Source organism: Lampetra planeri, chromosome 2, assembly GCF_965212315.1.
Source record: "Lampetra planeri chromosome 2, kcLamPlan1.2.h2, whole genome shotgun sequence".
Lineage (NCBI taxonomy): Eukaryota > Metazoa > Chordata > Hyperoartia > Petromyzontiformes > Petromyzontidae > Lampetra > Lampetra planeri.
In genome coordinates, this window is record NC_136108.1 from 7,743,603 (window position 1) to 7,769,181 (window position 25,579).

The 25,579-nt window shown below is 41.3% G+C and overlaps 1 protein-coding gene across 13 annotated transcripts in view; it reads right to left on the bottom strand.

The window, feature by feature from the left end:
• Positions 1-8,637: 8,637 nt before the first annotated feature.
• The window catches only part of LOC144726439 (poly(rC)-binding protein 3-like), a 96,855-nt gene continuing 79,913 nt past the window's right edge, over positions 8,638-25,579 (bottom strand). For 2 of the 13 annotated variants that reach the window (XM_078605211.1, XM_078605170.1), the window contains exons 2-14: positions 24,004-24,165; positions 23,394-23,417; positions 23,001-23,042; positions 21,788-21,904; positions 20,736-20,867; positions 18,503-18,631; positions 17,773-17,922; positions 17,010-17,051; positions 16,068-16,187; positions 15,228-15,303; positions 13,920-13,972; positions 13,360-13,529; positions 8,638-11,608 (exon numbers count right to left, since the gene is read on the bottom strand). In XM_078605211.1, the coding sequence (XP_078461337.1) occupies positions 11,161-11,608; positions 13,360-13,529; positions 13,920-13,972; positions 15,228-15,303; positions 16,068-16,187; positions 17,010-17,051; positions 17,773-17,922; positions 18,503-18,631; positions 20,736-20,867; positions 21,788-21,904; positions 23,001-23,042; positions 23,394-23,417; positions 24,004-24,072 (1,572 nt within the window). In that variant the 5' untranslated portion in view covers positions 24,073-24,165 and the 3' untranslated portion in view covers positions 8,638-11,160. The remainder of the gene's footprint in view (positions 11,609-13,359; positions 13,530-13,919; positions 13,973-15,227; positions 15,304-16,067; positions 16,188-17,009; positions 17,052-17,772; positions 17,923-18,502; positions 18,632-20,735; positions 20,868-21,787; positions 21,905-23,000; positions 23,043-23,393; positions 23,418-24,003; positions 24,166-25,579) is intronic. The other 11 variants (XM_078605180.1, XM_078605229.1, XM_078605161.1 and 8 more) reach the window with 11 other exon arrangements.

Genomic DNA, 25,579 nt, shown 5'->3' on the forward strand with positions numbered 1-25,579 from the left:
ATAGTGTGTAGCCAGCGAGAGAGAACGGTCTACACGAGCTGAGTAATGTATAGTGTGTAGCCAGCGAGAGAGAACGGTCTACACGAGCCGAGTATGCATACGGTGTAGCCAGAGAGAGAGGAAGGTCTACACGAGCCGAGTATGCATACGGTGTAGCCAGAGAGAGAGATGCAAAGTCTACACGAGGCGAGTGGAGAGTGTAGCAGAGGCGCAGAGTCTACACGGGGCGAGAGAGGAGTGTAGCCGAGGCGCGGAGTCTACACGAGGCACAGAGAGCCGGCAGCACAGAATCCAGAGTCAAGAGAAGCGCATTGTGAAGAAGAGAGGCCACGTGTTGTATTGTTACAAGTCAAGATTTAATAAAAGAAGTGTGTTCCCGTCAAGGAGTTTCCTGCCGTCATTTTCCAATACTTCACTAGTACAGAACACCAGTGTAAATATTGTGGATTTGCTCTCCAACACACCGGTGTGCTGTACTAGTGACGAATTGGCATGTTCTGTTTAACGACACATTTATATATTTATGCTATCTAACCCAAAAACTTAAATCATGGTTAGAGATAGCATACCATTTTCGGAAAGAAACATTTTCGAAAAAAATTTTGTGTGTGTGTTTACATGTCAGTTAAACACACAAACCAGGATGAGCCTTGACACGTGTTTCTCTGGAGGCTGTGATTACACTTCAGAGGCCTCATTTCCAATGACATTTGCCTTTGGCTGTAAGTCAAATTTTACATCAGTCCTTATTTTAAGATTGCAGCTATTGTCACAGCAAGAATTTACGTAATGTACTCCTCCTATCTTCCTGTATTGATTTTATTTTTTTCTATCCACAACAATGTACACGTGTCACGGGTAAGGTGAAATTGCTGTAAGGAATATATTCTCAACAATCTCCAACTGAACCTAATAATTTTTTCAAATAAATAAGGCAGATCTGAAACACGGTAGGACCAATACCTCAGCCGTGGCTGATCATTGTTTTATTGCGGTGGACTCACACGAAATAGATTTCACAAAGACAAAGGTACTTTGCAAACACACTGGCTATCATCTTCTTGGTTTTTTCGGTAAAGTCACGTAGAAGGGAAGTAATAAAATAATAAAAATTAAACATAATAAAACAATTCTCACGACGTTTCGGCCACAACGCAAGCAGCCGTCTTCTTTACCTGAAGCAGCCGTCTTCTTTACCTGAAGACGGCTGCTTGCGTTTTGGCCGAAACGTCGTGAGAATTGTTTTATTATGTTTTATTTTTATTATTTTATTACTTCCCTTCTACGTGACTTTACCGAAAAAACCAAGAAGATGAATTCCTGCAGTCACGAAAGCTTTAAATCGACACTGGCTATCAACAAAGATTCGTTGATAAAGCCACCCATATATATAGACACAGACACAATTTCAATCGAGAAGATGGGTACAACCTGAGCAATCATTGGAAAGACGTTATTAACCAGTTTAAGTCATAACTGGGTGTGATGTTCCCATCCTACCACCTTCCGATGTTAGCTGTTGTTTTCGGCTCTCTGATTCTTACATTAACAGATACAATTTCTCACACTAACACAGCTACCTCGAGGTTGCTGCTCAGCGATCTCCCATTAACATGCTAATCTCTCACGTAAACATGCTAATCTCTTTACATTAACATAGCCACATCGGTGCACTCGTCGTGGAGGATGCTCGGCGATCTGCCATTAACATGATCATGCATTTTGGCGTCATCTGGTCCAACACCGCGTGAGACTGGGCTCTAAGAAAAGCTCTCTTGGGTGTGGACCAATCAACTTCAAGGACAGTGCATATCATTATCAAAGTTGTGTTTTTTGTTTGCATTCCGACTGCAGGTATTGTGGTCAATGCAAACATGACTCCTTGTAAAAAAGGTGTCAATTTTGTTGCCAGATAAAAGGGTAAAAAATTTTTTTCATATTTTGCTACTGGCAAAGGAGGTTCCAATGGTGTAAATGGTCATTTTTACCTGGCAGCCCTTTGATTGGTGGAAAACCCACCACCGCCGCAGTCGCTGACCACCACGTACATTAACATTGGCTGCTGACATTTGGGCTACGCCCATTTCAAACCTTTATAAACTGTTTGCCTTTAGAAGCTAACCCCCCTTTTCCTGATGACGACCGCTTGTGTTGCGATCAAAACGCCGTAGTTTTTTGTTATTTTTGTTATTTCTTTGAACCTATCTACGTGACTTTACCGGAAGACCCAAAGAATATGAATTTCTGCAGTCACGAAAGCTTTAAGTCAGCATGACCGAATTATTTGTTAATTTGTATCTTTCTTATGTGTCAGGTTACAGTGCAAAAGTAGTAATAGCAACAAATCTGGCGTACTTCTAAATGACCCAAAAATTGACATCACGGGAAGCGCCATCACTTCCGTGACGTCTCACCGGCAGTTCTCTGTCCAAAAGTTGTGGCACGTGGCATCGGGGTGATGTTGGATGTCTTGGATTTTCTGTTTGCACATAGTCACTTTAACATGTTTTCTTGTTCATGTTTTTTTTGTTTGTTGCGGTTGCACCCGATTCAAGAGTGGCTCACAGGGCTATACCTAATAAATGAACTTTGAACTTTGAAATGTTTGTACTCATGAAGGCAAGTTAAATTACTGCAGAATTGTACATGGTCCAAACACCCGTGGGTATTGAAAATGTCAGATTGTCCTTCCTAACCTGAGATGTTAAAATCTATTGTACAGCATATACCGTATGAACATCCACGTTTGTTTAGAAAACGAACTCTTTAATAACAGCAAAGTCCCACTGAAGCCACTATTTACAAGGGCCTGACCAGCTAACGCTCTCACACACAGCTCTGTAAGCTGGTTTTACGAGCAAACGCTGCTTCAGCTTGCAGCAAGCGTGACCTGCACCATCATTCATTCAGAGCCGCGAGCAGCTGTGCACCAACCCGTGCCGGCCTGTTGTTTATTTAAGCACATTGACGTCCACCACTTTTATAGAGTCTATAGCACATAAAGAATGATTGCTAAGGCTTTCAGCAAATGAAAAGTATGATTTATAGGACATTTTTGGTTAGCCTAAGTAGATATAGGTTAAACATTTCACTTACAGCTCGTTTCTCGTCTTCTGGAGAATGTTGAGGCTACTGTATCATCCCCATTTGTGAGCTTTTTGTGTTTTCTTTACCATTTATTTTCACGTATAAAAGACACAATATGTTTCCCATGATAAGAATGTTTTTATTGTTTTTAAAGGAGACCTGCCACTAGTCGTGGAGATTCTAGTGAATGGTGTTTTTTTCTTTCAATAATTGTTTCACAACAGCAGCACAAGCATGAATGCACTCCTATCGTGTTTTGTTTCGTTTGTTGTAACATTCTGACCCCGTGCCCCTACTGAACATGTTTTTTTTAAAAGAGCTTTATAGCTCATCGGATTCCGCCAGTATAAATATTCTCATCGGATTAGGAACAACAGTGGTGAAGTCAGCAGAAGGAACGGTTCTACATTTCGTCATAGTGCTCATAAAGCCATGGTCAATCCACTGCTGGATGAAGGTGTCCCCCATCCGTTGTCGCCATCTCTCACAATCCTGCGATTGCTGCAATGAACGATATGTGAGATTTATAATTTACAACTTGCACTTAACATGTTCTCAGAATGGACTAGGATCGTACACAAAAAAATTGCCCCGATGATGGACACCACCGGGCAAAAGGAAACCTGGGGGGCCAAGACCAGTGCCTATTGGATAATACGGCCCTGCCCAAAGACTTAGGCTAACCAAAAATGTCCTATAACCGCTCTTGGGGCGAGGATGAACACGTTGCCAAGGACAGGAAGACATGGAGGGAACTCATTGCGGCTTCGTGTCCCACAGGGGATGAAGAGGATTAACTAACTAACTTAACAAAAGGTCACCATGTCTGAACTCTATAAAAAATAAATTGTTCAGTAAAGCCAGGTAAAGAAATTGTTTTTCAAACCTATATAATAGAGGTTTTAGTATTATATTTTTCCAATATTGTAAACCATAATTTGGATTGATGTTTTTTTTACATTTATAGAAAGTTGACATTTAACAATAATAACAGCTTGCTGAAATTTTTCCTGGAACCAAGCACAAAGTGCGATTGCATGCTGTTCCCCATTAAGGGGGATTATTTCATACAAATTAAATGTTTTATGCCTGTTATTAATGTTTATTGGGCTCCCGCAGCTAAAACAGCCTCAACCCAAACTGATCCAACTATTGTTATTAGGAAGATCTGAAAGCAACGACTTGTTCTCTCTTGCACATATTCCAATACGTAATCTAATCTCAACGGGGATGTGCTGACTGGATGCTTGTTGTGCGATGAGCCGTGGGGCTATTTCGAAGCTCATCAGGAGACGTAAATGGGGAAGTGCGACAGGGTAAGTGAACACATACCAGGATGAGAAACTCACAAGGGAACACCATGCAAGATTCCTAAAGGAATAACGAGGTTTACTGCAATGTGGAACCATTTGTTGATTTACATGTTATTGTGTATGGGTTCCCACCCCACTCCCCCCCACCCCAAAATGTATTTCTCAAAAAACAAAGCCTTCTCAAGACATTATGAATTACCAATAGTCACTCAGGCCTATCAGCGCATAAAACACTTCGCTCTGAAGATATCAATATCCATTACCACGGTTATTGATCGGGACACCATCAGCTTCCACAGTCCTGATTTTGGAATGTTTGATGCAATTGTGATGTAAATTATACCACTGACGAAAAAATGAGCGTTTGCATTTAACTGGAATGAATGTGAACACGGATTTAAGGCCGAGATTTTAACAACTCATGCAGTGACTGAATTTTCTATAAAAAAAAAATGTCATACAGCATCCTTTTTACTTTTTTGGGGCGCCACGGTGGCGAGATGTTACCTACCTCGCCTGGTATACAGGAGGTTCGTGGGTTCGATCCCGACCCTGACGCCTGCTGTATATTTGGAGTTTGCATGTCCTCCCCGTGGTTGAGTGGATTTTTCTCCGGGTCATTCGGTGTTTCCCTCCACACTTATAAACATGCTTTTAGAGTATTTTGCGGCTATACATTTCCACATCAGCCATTTCGTTGAGCTATCTTTGTGATAGCCAGGTCGCTTTTGAAAAAGTGATTTGTAGCTCAGTGGGCCTTACCTGGTAAATTAAGAATTAAGAGTATTCTTTATATTTGGAGTGCCCCTGTTCAAAGCCTCTTTTGCCTGTTTGCGGCTTTTCATCCCACCGAGTTAAACTGGATCGGATGCACGCGGCCCCACCACGACATTTTTCTAACGAGATCTCCTTGAGGCAATCACGCCGCTTCTTATTCTTCTGCTCCAGTTGGCCGATGACGCGGGCCCGTACAAATGTCACGCTGCGCGTTTCACGCGAGCCTGCTCAGTCGTGGAGAAGGGCAACCTCCGACAATGCCACTGCTAAGGCACACAGCTGCTTCTGCACTCCAGCGTAGTCCAAAGAGATAATTGTGTTGTTATTTTTGCACTCTTGTTTGATCTTGCGACCCCCCCCCCCACACACACATACACCCATTGCAACAATGTTCCAATTGACAGTTGTGGAAACACTACGCAGGATCATAGCCTTGCCATTGCATACCATGACGCAATGCGGGGTGCCAATTATTATTCGTTATCGTTCCGCTCGTCTTGCCCAGCCAGGCGACAGCCGGCTCCGTGAGCAGTGTGTGTGGGGGGGGGGGGCCCTGAGACCCCCGTCGAGTCCTGCCAGGGGGGGGGCACTCATCGACGACGCGAGCCAGAGTGGATTGTGGTCACGTTGGCCTCAGGTGCGGATGTTGGCTGGTGTGGAGGGAGGGCTGCCAAATGAATGCTGCCAATGTCATAGAAAAAAAACTACTTATTGAAAAGCACCTCACTTATTCTTCATAACGTACACGTTTACATTTTGAGAGGAAAAAAAGGACACACAGTGGTGCAACAACATCAAACATAACTGGGAAACGAAATTATGATAACATGGCAAATGAAAATACAATAGTGTTACCGATTGGTTCGCCAAGAAGCGTATGGATACATTTGAAAAGCAATCCTGTACTCCTACTGTTGGACCGAAGAATACAATTATCTGTAAATGAGTGGTTTCAAGACATATGTATGCAGGAAACAATATGACCAGACTTTTAGAGCATTAAAACCCACCACCTTAACCTTCTGGCTTAAGCTAGAGATGTTGAGACTATGGGCCACCTTGCTGATCTCAGAAAGGGGCATAAACCATCACGCGAACTCCGGTCATCCTCGCAGCTGCTTTTGGCTGGCCGATATTAGGAAGCCACTGGAGCAATGCACATTTAAATCTAGATTGAAAACTCATTTATTTAGAATTGCTTTTTTTGTTTCGTTTGCTGTCCTTCCTCCGATTAGCATAATTGGCTACGTCCGATGCGAAATACGTTCAAACATACATATACTCACCTGTAAAATGTGCTCAATATCGTGAACTATATATCACATAAATATTCAAGACTTGTGAACCATTATCCACATTTCTTCCCCTGAGCAAGGATTTATGTTTAAATATATTTCCTAATATGTTATCATTGCTTAATTAGTTCAAGACTTTATTTGTGTGTCTATATAGTACTATGCGTTAATGCATCAGTATATAACGGAAAGTTAATTGAGATCTCTATATCTTCATTTAACCACTGAGCCGCATCGGTCTTCAAGTCAAGCAGTGACAATGTGGCCGCAGGTGCCGGCTGTGCATAATGGCGTAATGAGACATTTCCACAGTGTTGTAGATTATTCATGCATAACTGTGGGGCTCTCTGGTAGAACGTGAGGCATTGTATTTATCTCAATTATTTTTCTAATCGGATGGGACTGCGAGATTTTTGCATGAAAAGACGCAACATGAAGCAATAACGTCAAATTGCATGGGCAATTATAGGGATTAAAACATATAGATGAGCAGAACTATCGAGCCATATGGCACATTGTTCCAATTAAAAAGATTAGATGTTTATTTGAATCGAGTCCACGTATAAAGTATTAATCATCACCACATAAATTACCAATTTGTTTTTACACAGCAATGGTTGTGTTTAAATGTTTAAACATGTGAAAGTTGTGTTTACGTACTCTTTGGTTCTTTGGGTAAAGTCATGTAGGTTTTATTTTTCTACCCACGTGACTTTACCCAAATAACCAAAGAGTATGGATTCCTGCAGTCACGAAAGCTTCAAATCAAGATTGTGTTTAAATGTGTACACATGTGAAAGTATGGGACAGAGCTTCACCGCAATCAATTCGGTCATGTATTTGTTATTTGTGGCAGTTGAGATTTGTAATAAACAGCATTTAAGTTACAATATAATGCAAAATAATCCAGAAATGAATGATTTGAGGGTATCAACTAGTTGTAGTCCAAAAAATAATTTAGTCTGATATAACCTTTTTATAGTTTCTGGGCGAGATGTTCACAAGAAACACAACAAAGCCAGCTCAGTGTAGCTATGGTGCCGAGGAACTGGATGCCTCCTCTCTGTATAGATTTATGGTGCAAGATGTGGCCTGCATCGTGATATATTACCAGATCTCAAAGCCACTGGCGTATCGCAATGCCCCTCAGCTTAGGGTCCTCAGGCCGCGTGTTTCACTCACTCCGGAGGATATCACATGCAACTTTCCCCATTTCTTCATTTACAAGCTTGTTTGCTATCGCACGCTGAACAGAGGTGGCATTTGTTTGAGCAATGTAGGAGTGTGGTTAAAACCCAGCAAATGGGATTTGCCAGTCACACGACTCGCTGCTTATCAATCACACAAATCACTACAACCTGTGATGTAAAAGCAGGGACATAATTCATGGGCAGGCAACATGACACGGTGATGATGTTTGGTGAACTCGGCTGGCCTCGCCTTAAGAGTTCCTCCTACGGCATTCTTGATCAGATGCTGTGCCAGAACACACATTCTAAATAGATGCCATAAACCAATTTGCAAGCGCACATTAGCAAATAATAAATTTGAGGGGTCGGTATGATAAGAAAACGATGGCCTTTTCAGCTTGTATTGGTGCTCGTATATTAGCACAAGCCTCTCAACCTCCTCCACGCCGACGCTCACATTACGAGTATTTCTCCAAAACGTGTTGCAAGATGCAACACGTAAGATATAGACCTGGGCTCATAATGTAATCGTAGTGATACTGCCAGGTCGAAACTGCTCGAGTTCGTTTGTATAAACAAATAATGCGAGGATATTAGTCTGGAAAGCCGATAGGCGGATGGAGTGAGACATGTTTTCATTTGAATGTGAACACAAAAGGGAGTTCTGTACTTGAAATCCGAGAGAAATGTATTGTCTAATGCATTAATATCAGAGATGTAGCACCTGGAGGATCAATTTGAATTAAAATGGCAACAGTACTGTGAATACTGCACGAATCACATTCACATACATGAATCCGAGTCGGTGGAAATGTTTTGTTCAGCACAAAATGGTTTGTATTAAAAAACATTACCAAGATAATAAAGTTCCTGCTACATCTCATCTAAATGGTACATTTCATTAAGTGTCGTATTTTAATAACAAATATGTAAAGTAACATACACACTATAAACAGACAGATGTAGAGTATTCTGTAAAGTTAATTTACTTTATTTTACAAAAGTGAACAGTTGATAATAATTCATAACAGCCACAGTTAAGCAATGTCACTAATAGTTCAAATACATGTCGCAATGGCAGTATAACAAACAAAAAACATTAAATAAAATATTTTTAGACTAAGCATTTATATCTCAATACCTTATAAAATATGACAGCCTGTATGCCCGTGGAATTAAAAGCCAAATTTAATGTCTTGACAAATACAGGTCACAAGCCTCCCGTAAATATTCATGGATTTCTTGTTTTAATTTAACTGTTGATATAAACAGGGCAGCGCAGATGAGCAAAGAACGGCACAAACAAAGTGATTCTGTTCTTGCAGAGCTGCAGCTTTCCACGTACAATGTAACACGGGATGGTCGCGCGACTCGGAAGATGCTGCTCGCTACTACAATGTTCCCATTCCAGACACTTCTGAAGTGAGCCTGAAAGAAAAACGCAGAGGAACCGGAGGGGGCATATAAAGAGCAATACACGTCGCCAGAGTAGAATGTGACCGCAGTATGCCAATGCGGAACCCTGACTGAATGTGGCAACGCGCACACACCGCGGGTGGCTGCTGCCGTTGTCTTTTTTTTACGATACGGCTACAACACGCTGAATGGCGAGGTATTTTTTAAAAAAAAGTGTTACAAGGTTATCGTATATGAACGTACAGATTATGTGTTCAATATTACAGCGGCTGTAGCGGCGACATCGCAGGTTTGCAGCAGTGGCAAAACACGGAGAGGGTAGGGGAGGAGGAGGGGGGGGCAACGATGAATGGTTTTCGCAAAATCGGTACGAAAACACAAGCCCCAAGCAACAGCATCGGCGATCGTACCTTCGCGTGTTCTCAGCAGAAACGGACCGTCGTCTCGGCAAAAAAAAAGCTCATTGCGTGTAGTGCATTGCCATCACAGTTAACAAAAGGCAAAGCGAACATTACAGAAGCTGAATATTAATACTGACGATGGCGCGCGCAGAACAGCCGCTTCGGTGGAAAGCCACCATACTTATAAATACTTTCGGTAGTTTTTCACCATACGTAGACCAATACCTCCACTTTAACATACCTGGGTGTGTACATGAGCAACTCCCACAGCAATGGTTAGGGAAAAGAAATAACCCAGATCTAAAATCACAGGCCAGTATGTTAGCCTGCTTCACAATCTAAAAAAAAAATCTATATGTACAATACGCAACTTTGCAGTGCTTTTAATTAATTTTCCATCTAAATCTATTCGCATCATGCTCATATACAAATGTCCAGTTATGCAATTACTACATACAGTAGGTAAAAAAATGTTTTCATATCAATTACGCATTAGTAATCCATGCAACAGGACTGGTTAAACTTGTGGGTGTGCGTCAATAGGAGGCGAAACTGTCAGACAGCAAAAACTCACTTCTGGCGGGGTCGATTAAAAACCGTAAGAAACATTTTGTTCTTATTGCAGTTTTAATACCTCTCGAAACTTTTTTTCATATTTTTTCGCTCACTTTAATCTCAACAGAAAAATTATAATTACATTTGAAACTTAGCGTTTTGGCAGATTTTCATCAACCCAAATCGTGATTTCCTCCACACTTAACGTTTCCTTTACGGCAGTAATCCGATGTTCACCAGCCACGTATCTTGTACAAGGACAAGATTGTTCTCACTTGATAGTTTGCATAAAGGCTAGCTTTACATAGCGCTGAATAGACGTTAACCCAAAGGTGTATTGTAAGTTTTGTATGGCATGTGCTTGGTGTGCGCGCATGTGGTAGAGTCTGTCCAAATCCACACCGACGGCATCGACGATCGAACAATTATAGAGCTTCCGAGAAGCCAAACACACAGAATATACGCAGCAGAGGCAGCACATCCAAAACAGTGGAAGACATGACAAAAGTATAACAATGAATGTTATAAATAACACAATGATAAACAAAAAAGCACTGGCAATTTTACACTTTCCAACGAAGTATTAACTACCAAAAAATATATAAACTGGATAACAGTGAGGGTTTAATGTCGACAATGAAGGTTGTTTTGCATTGTGCCTTGCAGGTTTTTCTATCACCATATTCTGTATTTCTACAAATTACATACTTGCAGTTTTGACATAAAACCGAAAGGTGTAACCTTTGAAGAAAAATTTGTAAATGAGGTTTTGGTTTGTTACATGAAAATAACATTGAGGTTTGATCCCTACATTACATTTTATCAAATAAAAAAATAACAAATTGACACCTTGGATTACATTTTTGATTCGTTTTTTTTGTGTGGAGGTGGCTGGCATTGCCTTTTCGACTGTTATACCTTTGGAGACGGGGTAGCATTGAACAACAATCAAATTTAGACTTAATTTTTTATTTAGTTCTTCAATATTAATTACCAATTATTAATAGTAATTTCAACATTTTTTGTTACAATGCTCACTGTGACATGCAAATGTCCAAACTGCCAGTTACCTATAATCTCAAAGTGAATGCTTATTTTTTTATAATTATCTTGGGCCCTGGTTGCTTCAGATCATGAGGACGAGCAGCCTCAAGCCAGCATCATCATCATCATTTTGCTCCCATCTGGTCAATACGGAGCAAACTTCTGGCGCTCGCCTTTCTTGCCCCCGGTGGCAGATGCGGCTGCGGACGGCATTTTGGCCGTGTAAGCGGTCAGGCCAGCCAGGCCCGCCAGCGAGGCCCCGGGGGGTGGCAGCGGCAGCAGCCGCCGCCGCATTTAAGGCCAGCAGCGGGACGGCCTTGAGGCCAAGCAGGCTGGAGACGGAGACAGGCACGGCGTAGGTGGGAGGAGGAGCAGGGTGGTGGTGGGGGGTCACAGCCGCCGCTGCAGCCAGGGGGGTGGGGGCGGAGGCTAGTGGGGTGGTGGTGGAGGAGGAGGCGGGCTGAGGGAGGTTCAGGTCAACGGGGTTCTGGCCGGAGGCAGACTGGTTGGCGGCTTTAGCCATATCCAGGCTGCAAACGGAGAGAGGGATGGGGATGGGGAAGGCCGAGGGAAGGGGGTAGCATGGGACGGGGGGGGGGGGTTAGGGAAATTAAGGGTAAGGGGGTGGCAGGGTCAACGGGGGGGACAGGGTCAAAACATTCACGGAGGGGTTAAGTAGGCAAACACAAGGGCAGTACATGGATGGGGAAGTTAAAGGGCAGGGGTGGGAGGCAGGGGGAGGAAGAAGGGAACATGGAATGTGTTAAAGAATAGAAACAACAAAAGGGCATCCCATGAACTGATGAAGAAACATTACAAAAACAAAAAAGGTGCGATGCAGCCAAATGAAATAACAAACAAAGAAGAGTTATTATTCATGGAAACAATGAGAAATAATCTAAAAAATAATCCAAAACTATAAGCATATTTTGAAGTTTGGCAATCATGCTTTGGAGGCCTTCTAATCAGTATGCTTCAGACTAAAGAGGGACATCTCTAAACACCAAAGATCAATTCAAACTGCTGATGCATACATCAACAAGTGCCCACACGGTCACCACATCGCGCACTTTCAGATGCGCTTCTGCAGCCGTCTGGAATGCTCTTCCTTCCGATATTAGGAAGCCACTGGAGCTATGCACTTTTAAATGTTGATTGAAAATGAATTTCTTGAGAACTGCTTTTTTTTTTCAGTTTGTTGTCCTTCCTCGCACCTCCAATTAGCACGGTTGGCTACGTACGGTGCGAATTAAGTTCAATGTACATACATACACACACCAATTCAGTAGACTAAAACAAACGTTAACAGGAAGTATTTAAGATTCTAATGGTACAAAAGAAATGTAAAATATTTCTTAAAAATTGTTACTCCTTATAATCTATACTATCTCCAAGAAGCATACTAAAGCTTGCAAGCATCATATAACTCCAGTTTTCCAGGAAAATAAAACAATTATGTCCCTTTAAGCAATGATAACATAACTGTCAATTATGAAATATTTACAATTGTCAATTTAGTTTCATGATCAGCCTCTCAATAAAGCTCAATCCTCCTACACGTATATTTTTGTAATTGGTTAATACAGTTTATTATAAACGTTTTACACTGTGTATGTTTAACACGTTTATTTTAAATGCAATATATATATCCTGTGTAACACAGCCACATCTCCATGTGTTAAGTGCTACTGAGGTTAAAGAACATTGGTTATTGATTTACATAGAATTCAGTATTTATGACAATGTAACGATTGTTACTTAATGGAATGTTAAATACACAACACCACTGCGATTAAGCTAAGAAGAAAATCAGACCAATTTTGCAAACAGCATCAACACGTACTCCAGTCAGTTTGTGAAGCTCTTCCAATGACGGGTGACATTTTAAACTGGGCCCATTTTGAAAACAATCATTTTAATAGCTGTTTTAAAATATAGTATTATAACAAGCATTCCACAGTCTTGGTATATGTCTGCGTGATCACACAAACGTCAGCCTTTCATTCCCCTTCTCTTAGGCGAATGCAGACTCTTTAACGAGCACTATTCATATGCAGTACCAAACACGCACAATGCCAACTGTTCACCCACGGGGCTTAAGCAACGACAATACAAGACATGCGTCACGAATGGCTGCAAACGGCTCCCCACACTGACAGCGTGGTGGAGTTCTTTGTTTTGAGCACCCTCCGATCGAGCTGGAGTCATTGTCTGGACAAGAGCTGCAGTGGGCCAGGACGAGGTGCAGGGCAGGCTAGGCTGTAGGCCTTGCGAGGCCTACCTTGCATTGATGAGGTACTGTGCCAGGCTGATGTTGGCTGGCGATCCTATGATGGTGATCTGTCGTTCTGCCGAGCCTTCTACCGCATTGGCGATCTTGATCTGCGCTCCAGACATCTGTCTGATCTCGTTGATTTTACTGCCTTGTCTTCCGATTATGCATCCTACCAGCTGCAGGGGAAGTAGGGATTGAGTTAATAAGAGTGCACTGTGCAGAACGCCATCTGCTCAGTACAATACACGTAAATCATGGAGCTTTTAATTTCATATTTATTTTTCCATTTGAACATCTTCCTCAATCAAATTGATATTTTATCAATGGAAAGCATTTCCCACCTTGTTACAAAAACACAATGGATTTTAAATAACTTGTGTACCTAACATACATTTTTGCAGCCAATATGAGGATTAATAATTGATTTTTGGATTGATTACGAACCCAACCAAAAACAAATCTCTTCTGAAGCTCGTGCACTATTCATATTTCCCTGGTAGATAAATTGTGTGCAGGCGTGCAGTGAACTGACAAAGACATTTACAGTTGACACTTGTGACACTTACATCATTGGGAATGGTAATTTCATGTGAGGTTGTCTGAGCATTGTCCAGACCTGCTGGGCGACAGCACAAGTGACAATTTTAGAATAGAAAATTCAATACAGATCTTACAACATAGTTAATTAAAAAAAGACAATGCACGTCTTGTATTTCTTGTTGTAGCCACACCAGAAGAATATTTTTGGTTGTGAATGTTAACACTGTACTGCGGTGGCCATACAATGACTGGAGGTGTTCAACCGTAGAAACTATCCAAACTCAATGTGTTGATGATAAGTTGATCAAGTAAGTTTTATATTTATTGTATGCCAAAGAGTTTGGAACCTATAACAAATCTGCCAAAAATTGCAATTATAAATCCCCGACCAATGTATGAGAATACAATTATTTTCAAGACATGTGAAATTGTTTCCACGTGAAAATATTAGTGCAAGAATCACTGAGCCAACAGAGGATGGAGCCTGAAGATTTGAAGATATCAAGACGTACCATACATAACACGAAGGTTGAAGTGAAATAGAAGCTCTCACAAGGCAGTACAGAAAAGTGTGGATAAATCCTCTCAAAATTCATGAAGTAACTGTGTAAAACCGGTTTTCATTTCTCATAACCATATATTTTAGCAAAAAAATGGTAATAACCACCATTGCTGGGTTTTCCTGCAGAGGCGAGTGATATTAATCTGCATTCTCTCCCACGTACCTGATATCACGGGACACTGTTTTAGGTTTCAGAATAACATAGCCCTCATTTGCTTGCATAAAACATTTGCATGGCACTTTAAGAAAATGCTCACAGTGAACGATGGCATTTGCAACCTTAAATGTAGTTTCTGTAATGTAAATGTCGTATTGATCTGAAAATATACACCTGTTTTTTGGACCTAACCCATCCCTACCAATGAGATTGTTTAAGTATAATGTAAAGAGAAGTGCCAAAAAGAAGCAGATTGAAGGGCTGCAACGGAATAAAACAAACGCAAAAGAGGTTTTTTGGGGTTAACATCTTAGGGAAATGGTTTGGATGTAACAGATGCAGGAAGAAGTTAGTAACACAAATGCGGAAGCCAGGGGAGGAAACATACTCACCTTCATAATAATCTCCCCTCCGCCAACTGAAGCAGGGGCATGCACAGTTGACTAATCCAGGGAAAAGATTTATGAGTGGATTTATTTATTTTTACAATTGTTTTTTTTTGGTTCTGTTTGGAAAACATAACTGTTTTGCCCAATCAGGTAGAGGCTACACAGGACGTTGAGACGACAACATAATTGTTGTCCCTGGGGAGCCTTAAGGTGGGTAGGTACGTACCGGGGAAACCAGGGGTAGTCTGTCCGAGGGGGGTAAAAGGGGTATGCTGCATAGCCAGCTGATGGAGCTTGGTCAACTGCAGGGAGGGACGGGGTGGAGTGTCGGGTGTGGGGTGCAGGGTTGTGTGAGGGCAGGATGGGGGTGGATGGTGGGAGCACAGTGCAGGGCAGGATAGGGTCAGGTGAGGGGGGGGGTGTCGGGTGAAGGATGTTGGGAGGCAGGGGGAGTGCAGAGGAGGGGGACACGGAGTGAAAGAGGGAGGGAGAGATGGGTCGGGGAGGGGGAGATTAGAGCTAACAAATCAAACGGAAGAAGATTACAGAAACAGTGCAAACTGGAATTAAAAAAAAGGATTAACGGTGTTATCACGGTGGGGAGGAAAAGGGAGGTTGAATTAGGTTGTAGTATCGATAGGTTGGAATCAATGATTTGGGGATGTCAATATGTAGCAAAGGTTGGAGAAATAAAACTGGACTAGGACACAACAACTCAACGTTAAACTGTCTAAAAGTGATATTACCCAGCAGTACCTTACAAGGACATACCACCGTAAAGACAGTAGCTGGACCACAGCAGATATTAAGATTTTTCAACATCTGCTGTGCATTCCATAACATTATTTTGTAGAAGGTAAACAAAACAAGAAACCACACCGACATGTACAGCACTTGCTTTATGAAATTGTATTGGTGTGAGAGAGGACATTGGCTAATATGACTGTTAGACAGTTTTTTTGTATCTAAAATAGCGCTTTGGAAGTTTATTGCCATGCAGTACTTCAAAAGTTAGTGCTGGGTAGCGGGTTGGAGTACTGGTAACAGTAAAAATGAAATCATGTACCGGGTTTTGCATTGTATGATGCATGTAATGGGCAGAAGCAGCTCCAAAAGAATCGTATGCCTTTTGCATGCTGGAGAGCCATGGTGCACACCCATAAATATCTATCCCTAAGCACGAATCCTGATGTGAAACGAAACGAAAAGTACGTTTTTAAGAGTACAATAAGAAAAAGTATTTCATTTCTTTTGTGCAGCTCAAAATACAGAAGTGATTTGCACATTAAAATAACTATTTGCATAATTCATAAACCGATATACCGTAAAAAAAACAACTCCACAGACATTTCACATTCTGTACCATCATCACAATGAAACACCTGAATGAACATTTGTATACTTCAGACAAATTGTTAAAAAGACTTGAGAGTAAGAAACTCCCAATAAGTTACGTCTCCCTTATAGTACTATTAACACCAAACAATGAGCTTGACGCAAAGCGTAATTACGCTTAAAAAAAACACAATGTAACAAGAGAAAGCCTGCACAGCCTTTCAGTATCTTGGGCTGACGTTTATATATTTATACATTTGTAAAGTCATAACAATACAACAATTACAAAACCAACAAAGCTATGAATCACAACAGCTGTTTATGTGATGTATAATAAAAGACGCTCTTTAAAAAAATATATCAGATTGGTGATTATTTCCTTGTGCTAAAAAACTAAACTTCAGCATCTACTATGTAACATCGGATGTAAAATTCTGGCAAACAACAATAACTACCAGACAAACTGACAATACTCTCTTTTACTTATTCGGTCAAAACTTTTTTAATCAATAACAAAAATATAGATTACAATTGGCTTGCAACAAATTCATAAATTAACTGCAAACAGTTCAATCAAACGCCAAATGCTGCATGGACAGCAAATGCATACGTCACAGGTGGCTGCCACTGGCTGATACAAATGATCTGTGAAATGTCATCAGGAAGGACTCACATCTGGGTGAGGAATGGCATATTGTCCCTGAATGGTGTACGCCTGGAAAACATTAACGCAGAGACCAAAACTGAGAAGATTATAGTATCAAACCTCGCATGATATTAAACAGTGCACCCACATTAAAACCAGACTAATGGATATGGCCGTAATCCATACCACAGAATCAGATCTGCACAGACTTCTCATGTGCACGTGAGCGGCAAGTCTCGTGCATGAAGCAAACGTTCACATTTTAGCTGTTTCTTATGAGCATGAAAACAAATAACTTTTACCTTTTACATATCCATGACATTTTAAAGCATTTTTTTGGAAACGAAACGTCTTACTTGAAACAAGCACATGCGTACTTAAAACAATTAACTTATTGGCAATTTAAATAATTCACTCTTTGCTACTCAAAATAAAACAGACCAACAATAAAAACGAAACATGATCAATATTTTACATTCATTATCTTACATGTCTACAGGTAGAGAGGGTGATGTAATCCGTTTGCTCAAAACATTACTGCCATTTTAGTAGAAATGGTGTGAACTTGTTTGTCTCCATACAAGTTTACAAAACCCTCTATGCCGTCGTTACACATTTACTTACACATTTTATTTAATTTTAAACTTTTTTTCTGTTAATTTATACGAGCAGCAGACCATTAATTTTTGAAAAACACATATATCAAAAACAGACAAATAATAAAGCTTTAACAAAGTCAATGACATTTCAAAAAAACAACGAGTAAAAAATGAAGGCATTGGGAACTAACTGTGAGGGCTGGCGGGTGGTGCGGTAAGACGGCAGGGTTGCCCGCGTGAGCAGCGAGGCCATCCGGCCTTACCTGCCCACCAGCGAAAATCACCGGGGCGGAAGCGGCCGGCTTGGGCCGGTACGGGATGGTGGCACCTTTAGGTGGGGACTGAGCAGGGCAAAGAGGGCAGTACGTGTGCAGGGTGGGTCAGGGGTGAGGGTGGCACAGGAACAACATGGGGTGTGGAGAGAAAGGGGAGTGGGGGTGGTGGGGTTTGAGGTGGGGTGCAGTGGTTTGGGGAAGAGGGAGTGGGGTGAAAGGACAAGGACAAAGGGGCAAGTGAGGAGTCCTTTGAAGGAGTTTTCTATTGCAACAAAAAAAAGATGCAGGGAAGACACAATCTTGTGAGGACATTTTATGATCTCACATGGGAAAATGGACGTAAAAACAATACCTCACCAATGTTTTAATGGCTATAAAAATGATTGACTACAATTATTAAAGTGGAACCTGGCTAAACATTGTTACGGTCATGGGAATTTTCTCATTCACTTCATGTCGGTCAGACAGCGATTACTTCACAAATATTGCACGGGTAACCTCGCACGACGCCGACAGATTATTAAATCATCTTAAGAGTGCAATTGCAGCATCGGTCCTAAAAGTCTTAGAATAAAAATTACAATTCTACCACAGACGTCAGCCTTTCATTCCGAGAGTGCGGGTAACTCGCTGCCACGGCCATTACCTCCAGCATGACCACACAGATTTGCCGCACACATTGGATGATTGCTTCAGGCGTGCCAGAAATTGTGACGGCTCGCTCCGTGGAGTTTGGCAGCAGGTCGCCGGCAACCTGCACCTGTGCCCCTGTCGACTAGAAACACAGCTCAGGATCAACATCAACACGACGGAATAAGATGGACAATTAAAGTGTAGTAAAGCTCAAGCGGTCCACCACAGTTACCAAGCATACATAAGTAAGAAAATGCAACTGATGTGTCAAATAATAAACGTTCATAAGTTTTTATGGGTAAATTAATAATTTATTTGCATACTATTCATTTCATGGAATAGTAATGTGGTTGCTAGAACCTTCAAGTTTATGTCCAAGTTTATTTTGTTTAACCAGGCGAGAACCCTCGACACCATGACAGTTTATTTTTTAAGTGACCTGCCAGTACTGGGTGATGATTGCTACATATAATCCCAATCGAGTAATTTGCGGATGATTTTTCAATTGATGCCGATACATAATGGCCTATTCTTACGAGCGATATCAGGGAATCTTTTAGCATCCGCTGTCAAGTGGACGTTGTGTATTGTCACAGTTAATACACATGCAGGAGGAATCAGTGCGGCCGCTGGATTCGAACCGTGAACCTTTGCAATGGGGACTAACGTGCTACCGCTAGGACACGTCACCACCTTAAACCTGAGGACCTCAGACCCCTGGACATGGCGAATCGGTATCTCGCGAACATAATGAAAACACATTCACATTGATGTAGTAGATCAGGCCAACGGCAAAGCCAATGCCCGATCCAGAAATACAAAGGAGACATTACAGCGATACACTCCTGCACTGGATTGTGAAAGTGTAGTTGTTGCACTGCATCTACATCAGCCATACGAAGGAAGAAGATGGAAAATCGATCTTAAGCACTCCACTTTCACCCCAACCATTACTGACTAGCATAACGAAGTATGATGAAATAATGCATGGGGAGGCATTCATCCAGAAGAACTGAAGTAATATTTATTTTTTTAATGAATATATATTGGGGCAAATACAACGAGACAGCTTAAATTACTGTAAATCGAGGAAAGTTTCACCCGAGTCCTCGTTCTATTTTCAACGTTTGGCCCATTGCTTAATGATTCTTTAAAGACATTGTCCAACACAGATTGAATTCTACAACTTAATTGTAGCCCATACCACATTGTCCTGGGAGTCGTCTATACAACTGTGGAAAACTGTCACAGGCACCTTTATCCAGTGGGATGTAATCTTCGACGTAAAAAAAGTTCCTTCCAAATATCAATTGATAATTCCATTTTGCCTTTGCATACTTAGTTTGAGGGAATTTACGTAAAATTTGTATCCTGTTTAGTTAACCTCTCAGCTTTTTTCATGCAAAATATTACATCTCTGTAAGAAAACTATGTCGTCAATATTTAATTCGATAGGCCTTTATCAGGGCCCAGCGTGAAAAACTAATTATGTCGCTCTTATCCAAGATGATGAAAGCCCATTGGCAGAAATGTAATTTATTGCATTTCTCTCCACAGCATGAATTTAACTGATATTCTTGAACGCAATTAAGGCCGTTAGTCAAGCACGCCAAGAACATTCTAATCACCGTCATCGTTGTCACCATTCGTAAAGATTTTTTTTTTGCAGTCTCCCTAACATTGTCTGCGCGAAATGCAAGTAAAAATTATGATACCGCTTCTGCAATTTGAAAGTGAATTCACTCCCGAGGATGACGACACCGCGTACACTTAAACCAGTTTCAAATTACACAAAGCGCTCTTCAAAATGTATGAAACTAATTTTAATGACATTAAAGCCCAACAGGCATTGTATTGACTCATCTCTTCTTTCAAATAAATACTTAATGAACAAATGCATAGCTTTTTTATTTATTAAATTGCAAACGCTCTATATAACTTGATCATATGATGGTGTGGGTAGAGTGCATGACTCACATTTCGGAAGGTTGCTGAGGTCAAATTCCTGTAGGAAATCAATTCAACCACTCTGTGCGAAGTCAACAACGATCTTCGATGGACAGACTTGGCCTCGGACATGGAAATGTGGTATTTCCACCATTGGCGCTTGGCCACTAATTGCACGTTTGGTCAGCCGATGTCGGTGCACATCTCTGAAGCGCACCGTTAGCAGGCACGTAAAAACGAGGATAAGCAACTGTGGGTCGAGTTTTGTTTCCCCCTCGAGTTACGGAGCAGTCCCTCACCTCTCGGATTTCACGGATCTTGGAGCCACCCTTGCCGATGAGCGAGCCGCACTGGCTGGCCGGCACCACGAGACGCAGGGTGACGGGCGGCTTGCTGGTCACTGTGCTGTTTGTCATGGAGCTGTTAATGTCCTGCCAGTGTGGGTGTGCACAGCGAGAAGGCGGCATCTTACTCACCTACCCAGTGCTTTTATCGGTAAAAGAAAACATAAGGACGACTCCATTCTGCATGTTCGCATAATAATAAAATTATGGTTCTTTCGGTAAAGTCACGTAGAAAGAAATTTAATTAAATAATAATAGCATACGACGTTTCGATTGCAACACAAGCAACCATCATCAGGTACAAATGAATGTACAAATGAATGTACCTGATGATGGTTGCTTGTGTTGCAATCGAAACGTCGTATTCTATTATTATTTAATTTATTTCTACGTGACTTTACTGAAAGAACCAAATAATTATTCCCTGCAGTCACGAAAGCTTCGAATCTAGTTTTATTAAAATTATGCTTTAGTCAATAGGCCTCCTGGCTTTTCAGACCAATATTATCCAGCAGAATGTATTTAAGTACGAAAACTCGGGACCGATTTCGACCTTTTGGATCTTATCAGCAGAGTCTGGCTTATTAAACAAAGTCTGGTGGGTTACCAGACATTGTTGGTAAGTATACACCATCTAAATGAGGGGGCCTTGTATTCAACACCAAGGTGCAAATTACCAGTCGATGCTTTGGTAAACCCAATAAACAATAGTGCTGTTGTGGTTGAAATAAATACTTGAAAAAATAAATGACAATCATTCTTACAGGCACTTGGAAATATAAAATTCAACAAAAATGCCGATGCAATAAAAAAACATTCCTTTTGGATCCTATTAAAATTATCAAGGCTAACCCAATGGGGGTGGCTAAAGCAAGCAAGTACGAGTTTCAAATTCCCATGGAAATCCTTTCGAAGAGTGTTGTTTCGAACTTTCACACACGTACGTAGCTAACGGTGCTAATCGGAGGGTGCGGAAGAAATGCAAGGGCGGAGGAAACGTTTCGTACTTCTTCAAACTTCTCTGCGATCATCGCGAAGGCCTTGAAGATGGCGTCAGTGGGGCCGGTGATGGTGACGATTCGCTCGGGACACGAACCCTCGGAGATGTTGATCCGTGCCCCGCTCTGCCCAGTGAGACACGGAGCTCTCGTTAGACGGCACCCTTAAGACCCGAGCTCAACACGCAACCCTCAAGCAGTTTCGTCGCCACACACGTTTTCAGTGGCCGCACGCGGTGTGAGTAGAGCTTTGCTTTATTTTACTTGTAACAGATTGATGTTTTTAGTTAATTGTGTTTTCCGATATACATGAGCTATGTTTTTTTTTGTAATCAGCTAAGAGTGCTGAGATGAGGTCCACAATTGTGTTTTTCTTGTCATATTGTAACATTAAAGACGGACAAACAATTAAACAACAAAGTTAAAAGCTTGGCTGAATGCAGCAAATATGAAAGCAAACTTCACAAGATTTGCAAACGTCAAATCAATTGTATTCAATTAATAAAACAATGTAACTGCAGGTAACATGAAAATTGAATATAATTTGCATAATGAGTGTAAATACATCTTGAAATAGAGTTAGAAAATATTTATGTGTTGCCTGTAACTTCATGTTTTGGATCACTTGAGAAGGACTTGCTGGTTACTGCCCTCAGAGAAAAAGCACGCTTGATCATTACCAAGAAAGCCATGCCACCTCCTTGTACCCAGTTTACCCATCCTTTACATTTGGGCCATGCCCTTGTCAAGCAAGGTTAAAGGAAAACGCCAGAGCTCAGAGAGTCCGTCCAGAATATTCCACAGACAGCATGGCTAGAAGAGCAGTGCTGCTTCATTTAGCAGCGGACAAACCTCCCACAGCGGCCTATGGTTCAAACTCATTCCGCCCTGCTTCATTTAAACATTCCCTAGGAGTAAATTTTATCGACAGCACTTTTTAATTTTGCTATTTGTGTTCAATGACACCTAAAATAATGTTGGAATTTTCATCAACGTACAACAGTGAATCGGCACAGGCGCCCCAGGGATTTGGCTGTTCGCTAATCGGTAAATCTGGAGAGACGACACAGGAATTGGCTTCTGCGTGCGAGAGTTTGGGGTAGGTCAGTTCACTATTAATAACCAGAGTGTCCTCCCTTTTATGAAGAAGTGAGTGGTGCAAATGGAAGTTATTGTATATGGGTACAAATTTCAAAAAATTAATAAGAAAAAGTTTCCATACCGACCGTACCTCCTCGCGCATTTTTTTCACCGTCTCCCCTTTCTAAAAAAAATAAACATGCAAGGACCTTACATGGCACCAATGTGAACATTACAAATCTTAATTATATATGTCAAATGAAGTTTCCGGAATGCAGTGTTCAACTGAATTCGCCAGCATTAGAAACCATCACTTACCTTCTTCTTGGTTCTTTCGGTAAAGTCACGTAGAAGGGAAGTAATAAAATAATAAAAATAAAACATAATAAAATGTTAATAATAAAATTTTAATAATAAAATTTTATTATGTTTTATTTTTATTATTTTATTACTTCCCTTCTACGTGACTTTACCGAAAGAACCAAGAAGATGAATCCCTGCAGTCACGAAAGCTTTAAATCGAAACATCACTTACCTTACCAATGATGCTTCCAACCTCCTACAAAGACAAGAACACACAGCTTCACTAAGCAATCAAAATTTACATTACGGGTGAAGATTATGTGAATAATGACACAATTGGTGAACCAGAGTCTATTAAATATCTATTCAGCTTCTCAAAGCAACAAAGCTCACAAAGAGCAAAGAATTGTCTTTCAAAAAGTTGGAAAACCTTTTGAGATAATAAAAAATGCAGCTCACGTCAGATGAAATCAATGTAACTGAAATTATACTGAAAGGTTATTTTGTCTGCTAGATAAAACACAAAATACATGTCTTAATTACTCCACATAACAATTACCAATTTTTTTTTAAATAACCACCTTTATCAGTTTCATATATACATTAGCAGAACAACAACAAATTTAAGAAATAAAAGTGTTAGCAGAAACTGGGTAAACAAAATAAAAAAAAAGAATAATTTTTCTTCTAAAAACTAGTAGCTCTGTTGATCGATTTCCAGGGACATGATGAGCCATCATGCGTGACCAGCTGTGAATGTCACACCGCCCCCCGCTCCCCATTCCCTCCCCATGCCCCCACTGGCCGCCATACTGAGGCCGTGCCAATCGTCTGCTCCGCACCTTGCCATGCATGAGCAGGCGGATCGTGAGCGTGACACTGAGGCCTCCCTCCTTGGCGCTGCCGTCCATGGCGCCGCCCTCGCCCCCGCAGTGCAGGCTGATACCGTCGCTCTCTCCCACCCACGAGGGCACGGGGCTCGGGAAGCTCAGGCACGGGTACACCTGTGGCGACGCGGGCAAGGTGGGTTTGGGGGTGACAACATTCGTCGCATTTTAAGTCGAGAACAACACGAGGCTTAGTGCTGCAAAATAGGACGCGGGCTTCATCGCTTTAGGCACACCAACATCCCTGGTAAGATTTAGATAATGGTGCAGCCCTGCAATTACTAGCCTCCATGACTGCCGGTGGAAAGGCCTTCACGAGAAGAGCCCCCACCCCCGAGAAGATATTGGCCTACTCTTCCACGCTGGCCAGCCACAAGAATATTTATGGGAAAAGAATGGAAATGTTGTGCTTTACTCTTTTCCCAAGATTCTGAAAGGTATTTTGATACATTGAAACGAGCCGTGAGATCCCATACTTTGCATCTGACACTTTATTTTCGTAGTCGAAAGCAAATCCTCATGCTCGGGGCATAAACATTTTCATTATCAGAGATATTTTAATAACAATTAAGCCACTGTCTTCTACATTGCCAAACGACACGGTGAAGAGGGGGGGGGGGGACATTATGTATTAGTGTCCACGGTCCATAATTAGCCACAACATGGGAATTCGTTTATCAGATCGCAAGGTTAAACAAATAAAAATACTCTCCAGTGACATGAATATGCTCTCAAGTGACATGAATATTGCTTCCATCAGCTGTTGTCCATCACAAGAGGCCGTAGATTGCAACTGGGCCCTTTGTTATAGATGACATACAGATATTGTGCATTGCCTGTTGCCGATAACCTCTTCAACATTAGAACATTTTGAGCGTTTAATTTTACGGCTCCATAATCAATACGGTACATCTAACCTTTTTCTTGCGAGGAGCATTATTATAAGCTTATTACCACGCAGAGCACATCGTTTTTGTAAAAAGCAAGCGTTAAAATTTGCAACAACAAAAAAAACACTTCCATGTTCTCTCACTCCAGGGACAGCCTTACAAGTGAAACACAACCGAAAGCAGCGATGGCTGACACCTAATTTTCATCTAGGCAACGTACAACATAACAATTCCAGCACCTACAAGGGTTACACAATGCATTCGGCTGCCCCGCTGAGAAAATGCGATTATTAATATGTCAGCGACATCTGGACGGATTGTATTGCAACAGAAGTGGAAAGGAGGTAAGAAGACACCTTATATGTTACGTGTACGCTGTTGTGGTTAATACAGGGTACATATACATACATACTCAGTGGCGGCTCCTGCAAAATCTCTCAGGGGGGGCAAATGTCTGGATGATTGATAAGGATAAGGTCCACCCATGCAATGGATAAATTAACAGCTTAAGCATGTAAAGGCAACTTCACTTCTTTAATATTAATGAAAAATAAAGTGACTCTTACAATACATCTTGTTTGTTTCTATACTCACTATTAATACAAACTACTCAAGTTTCTTTTATTAAAGATTCCACTAGG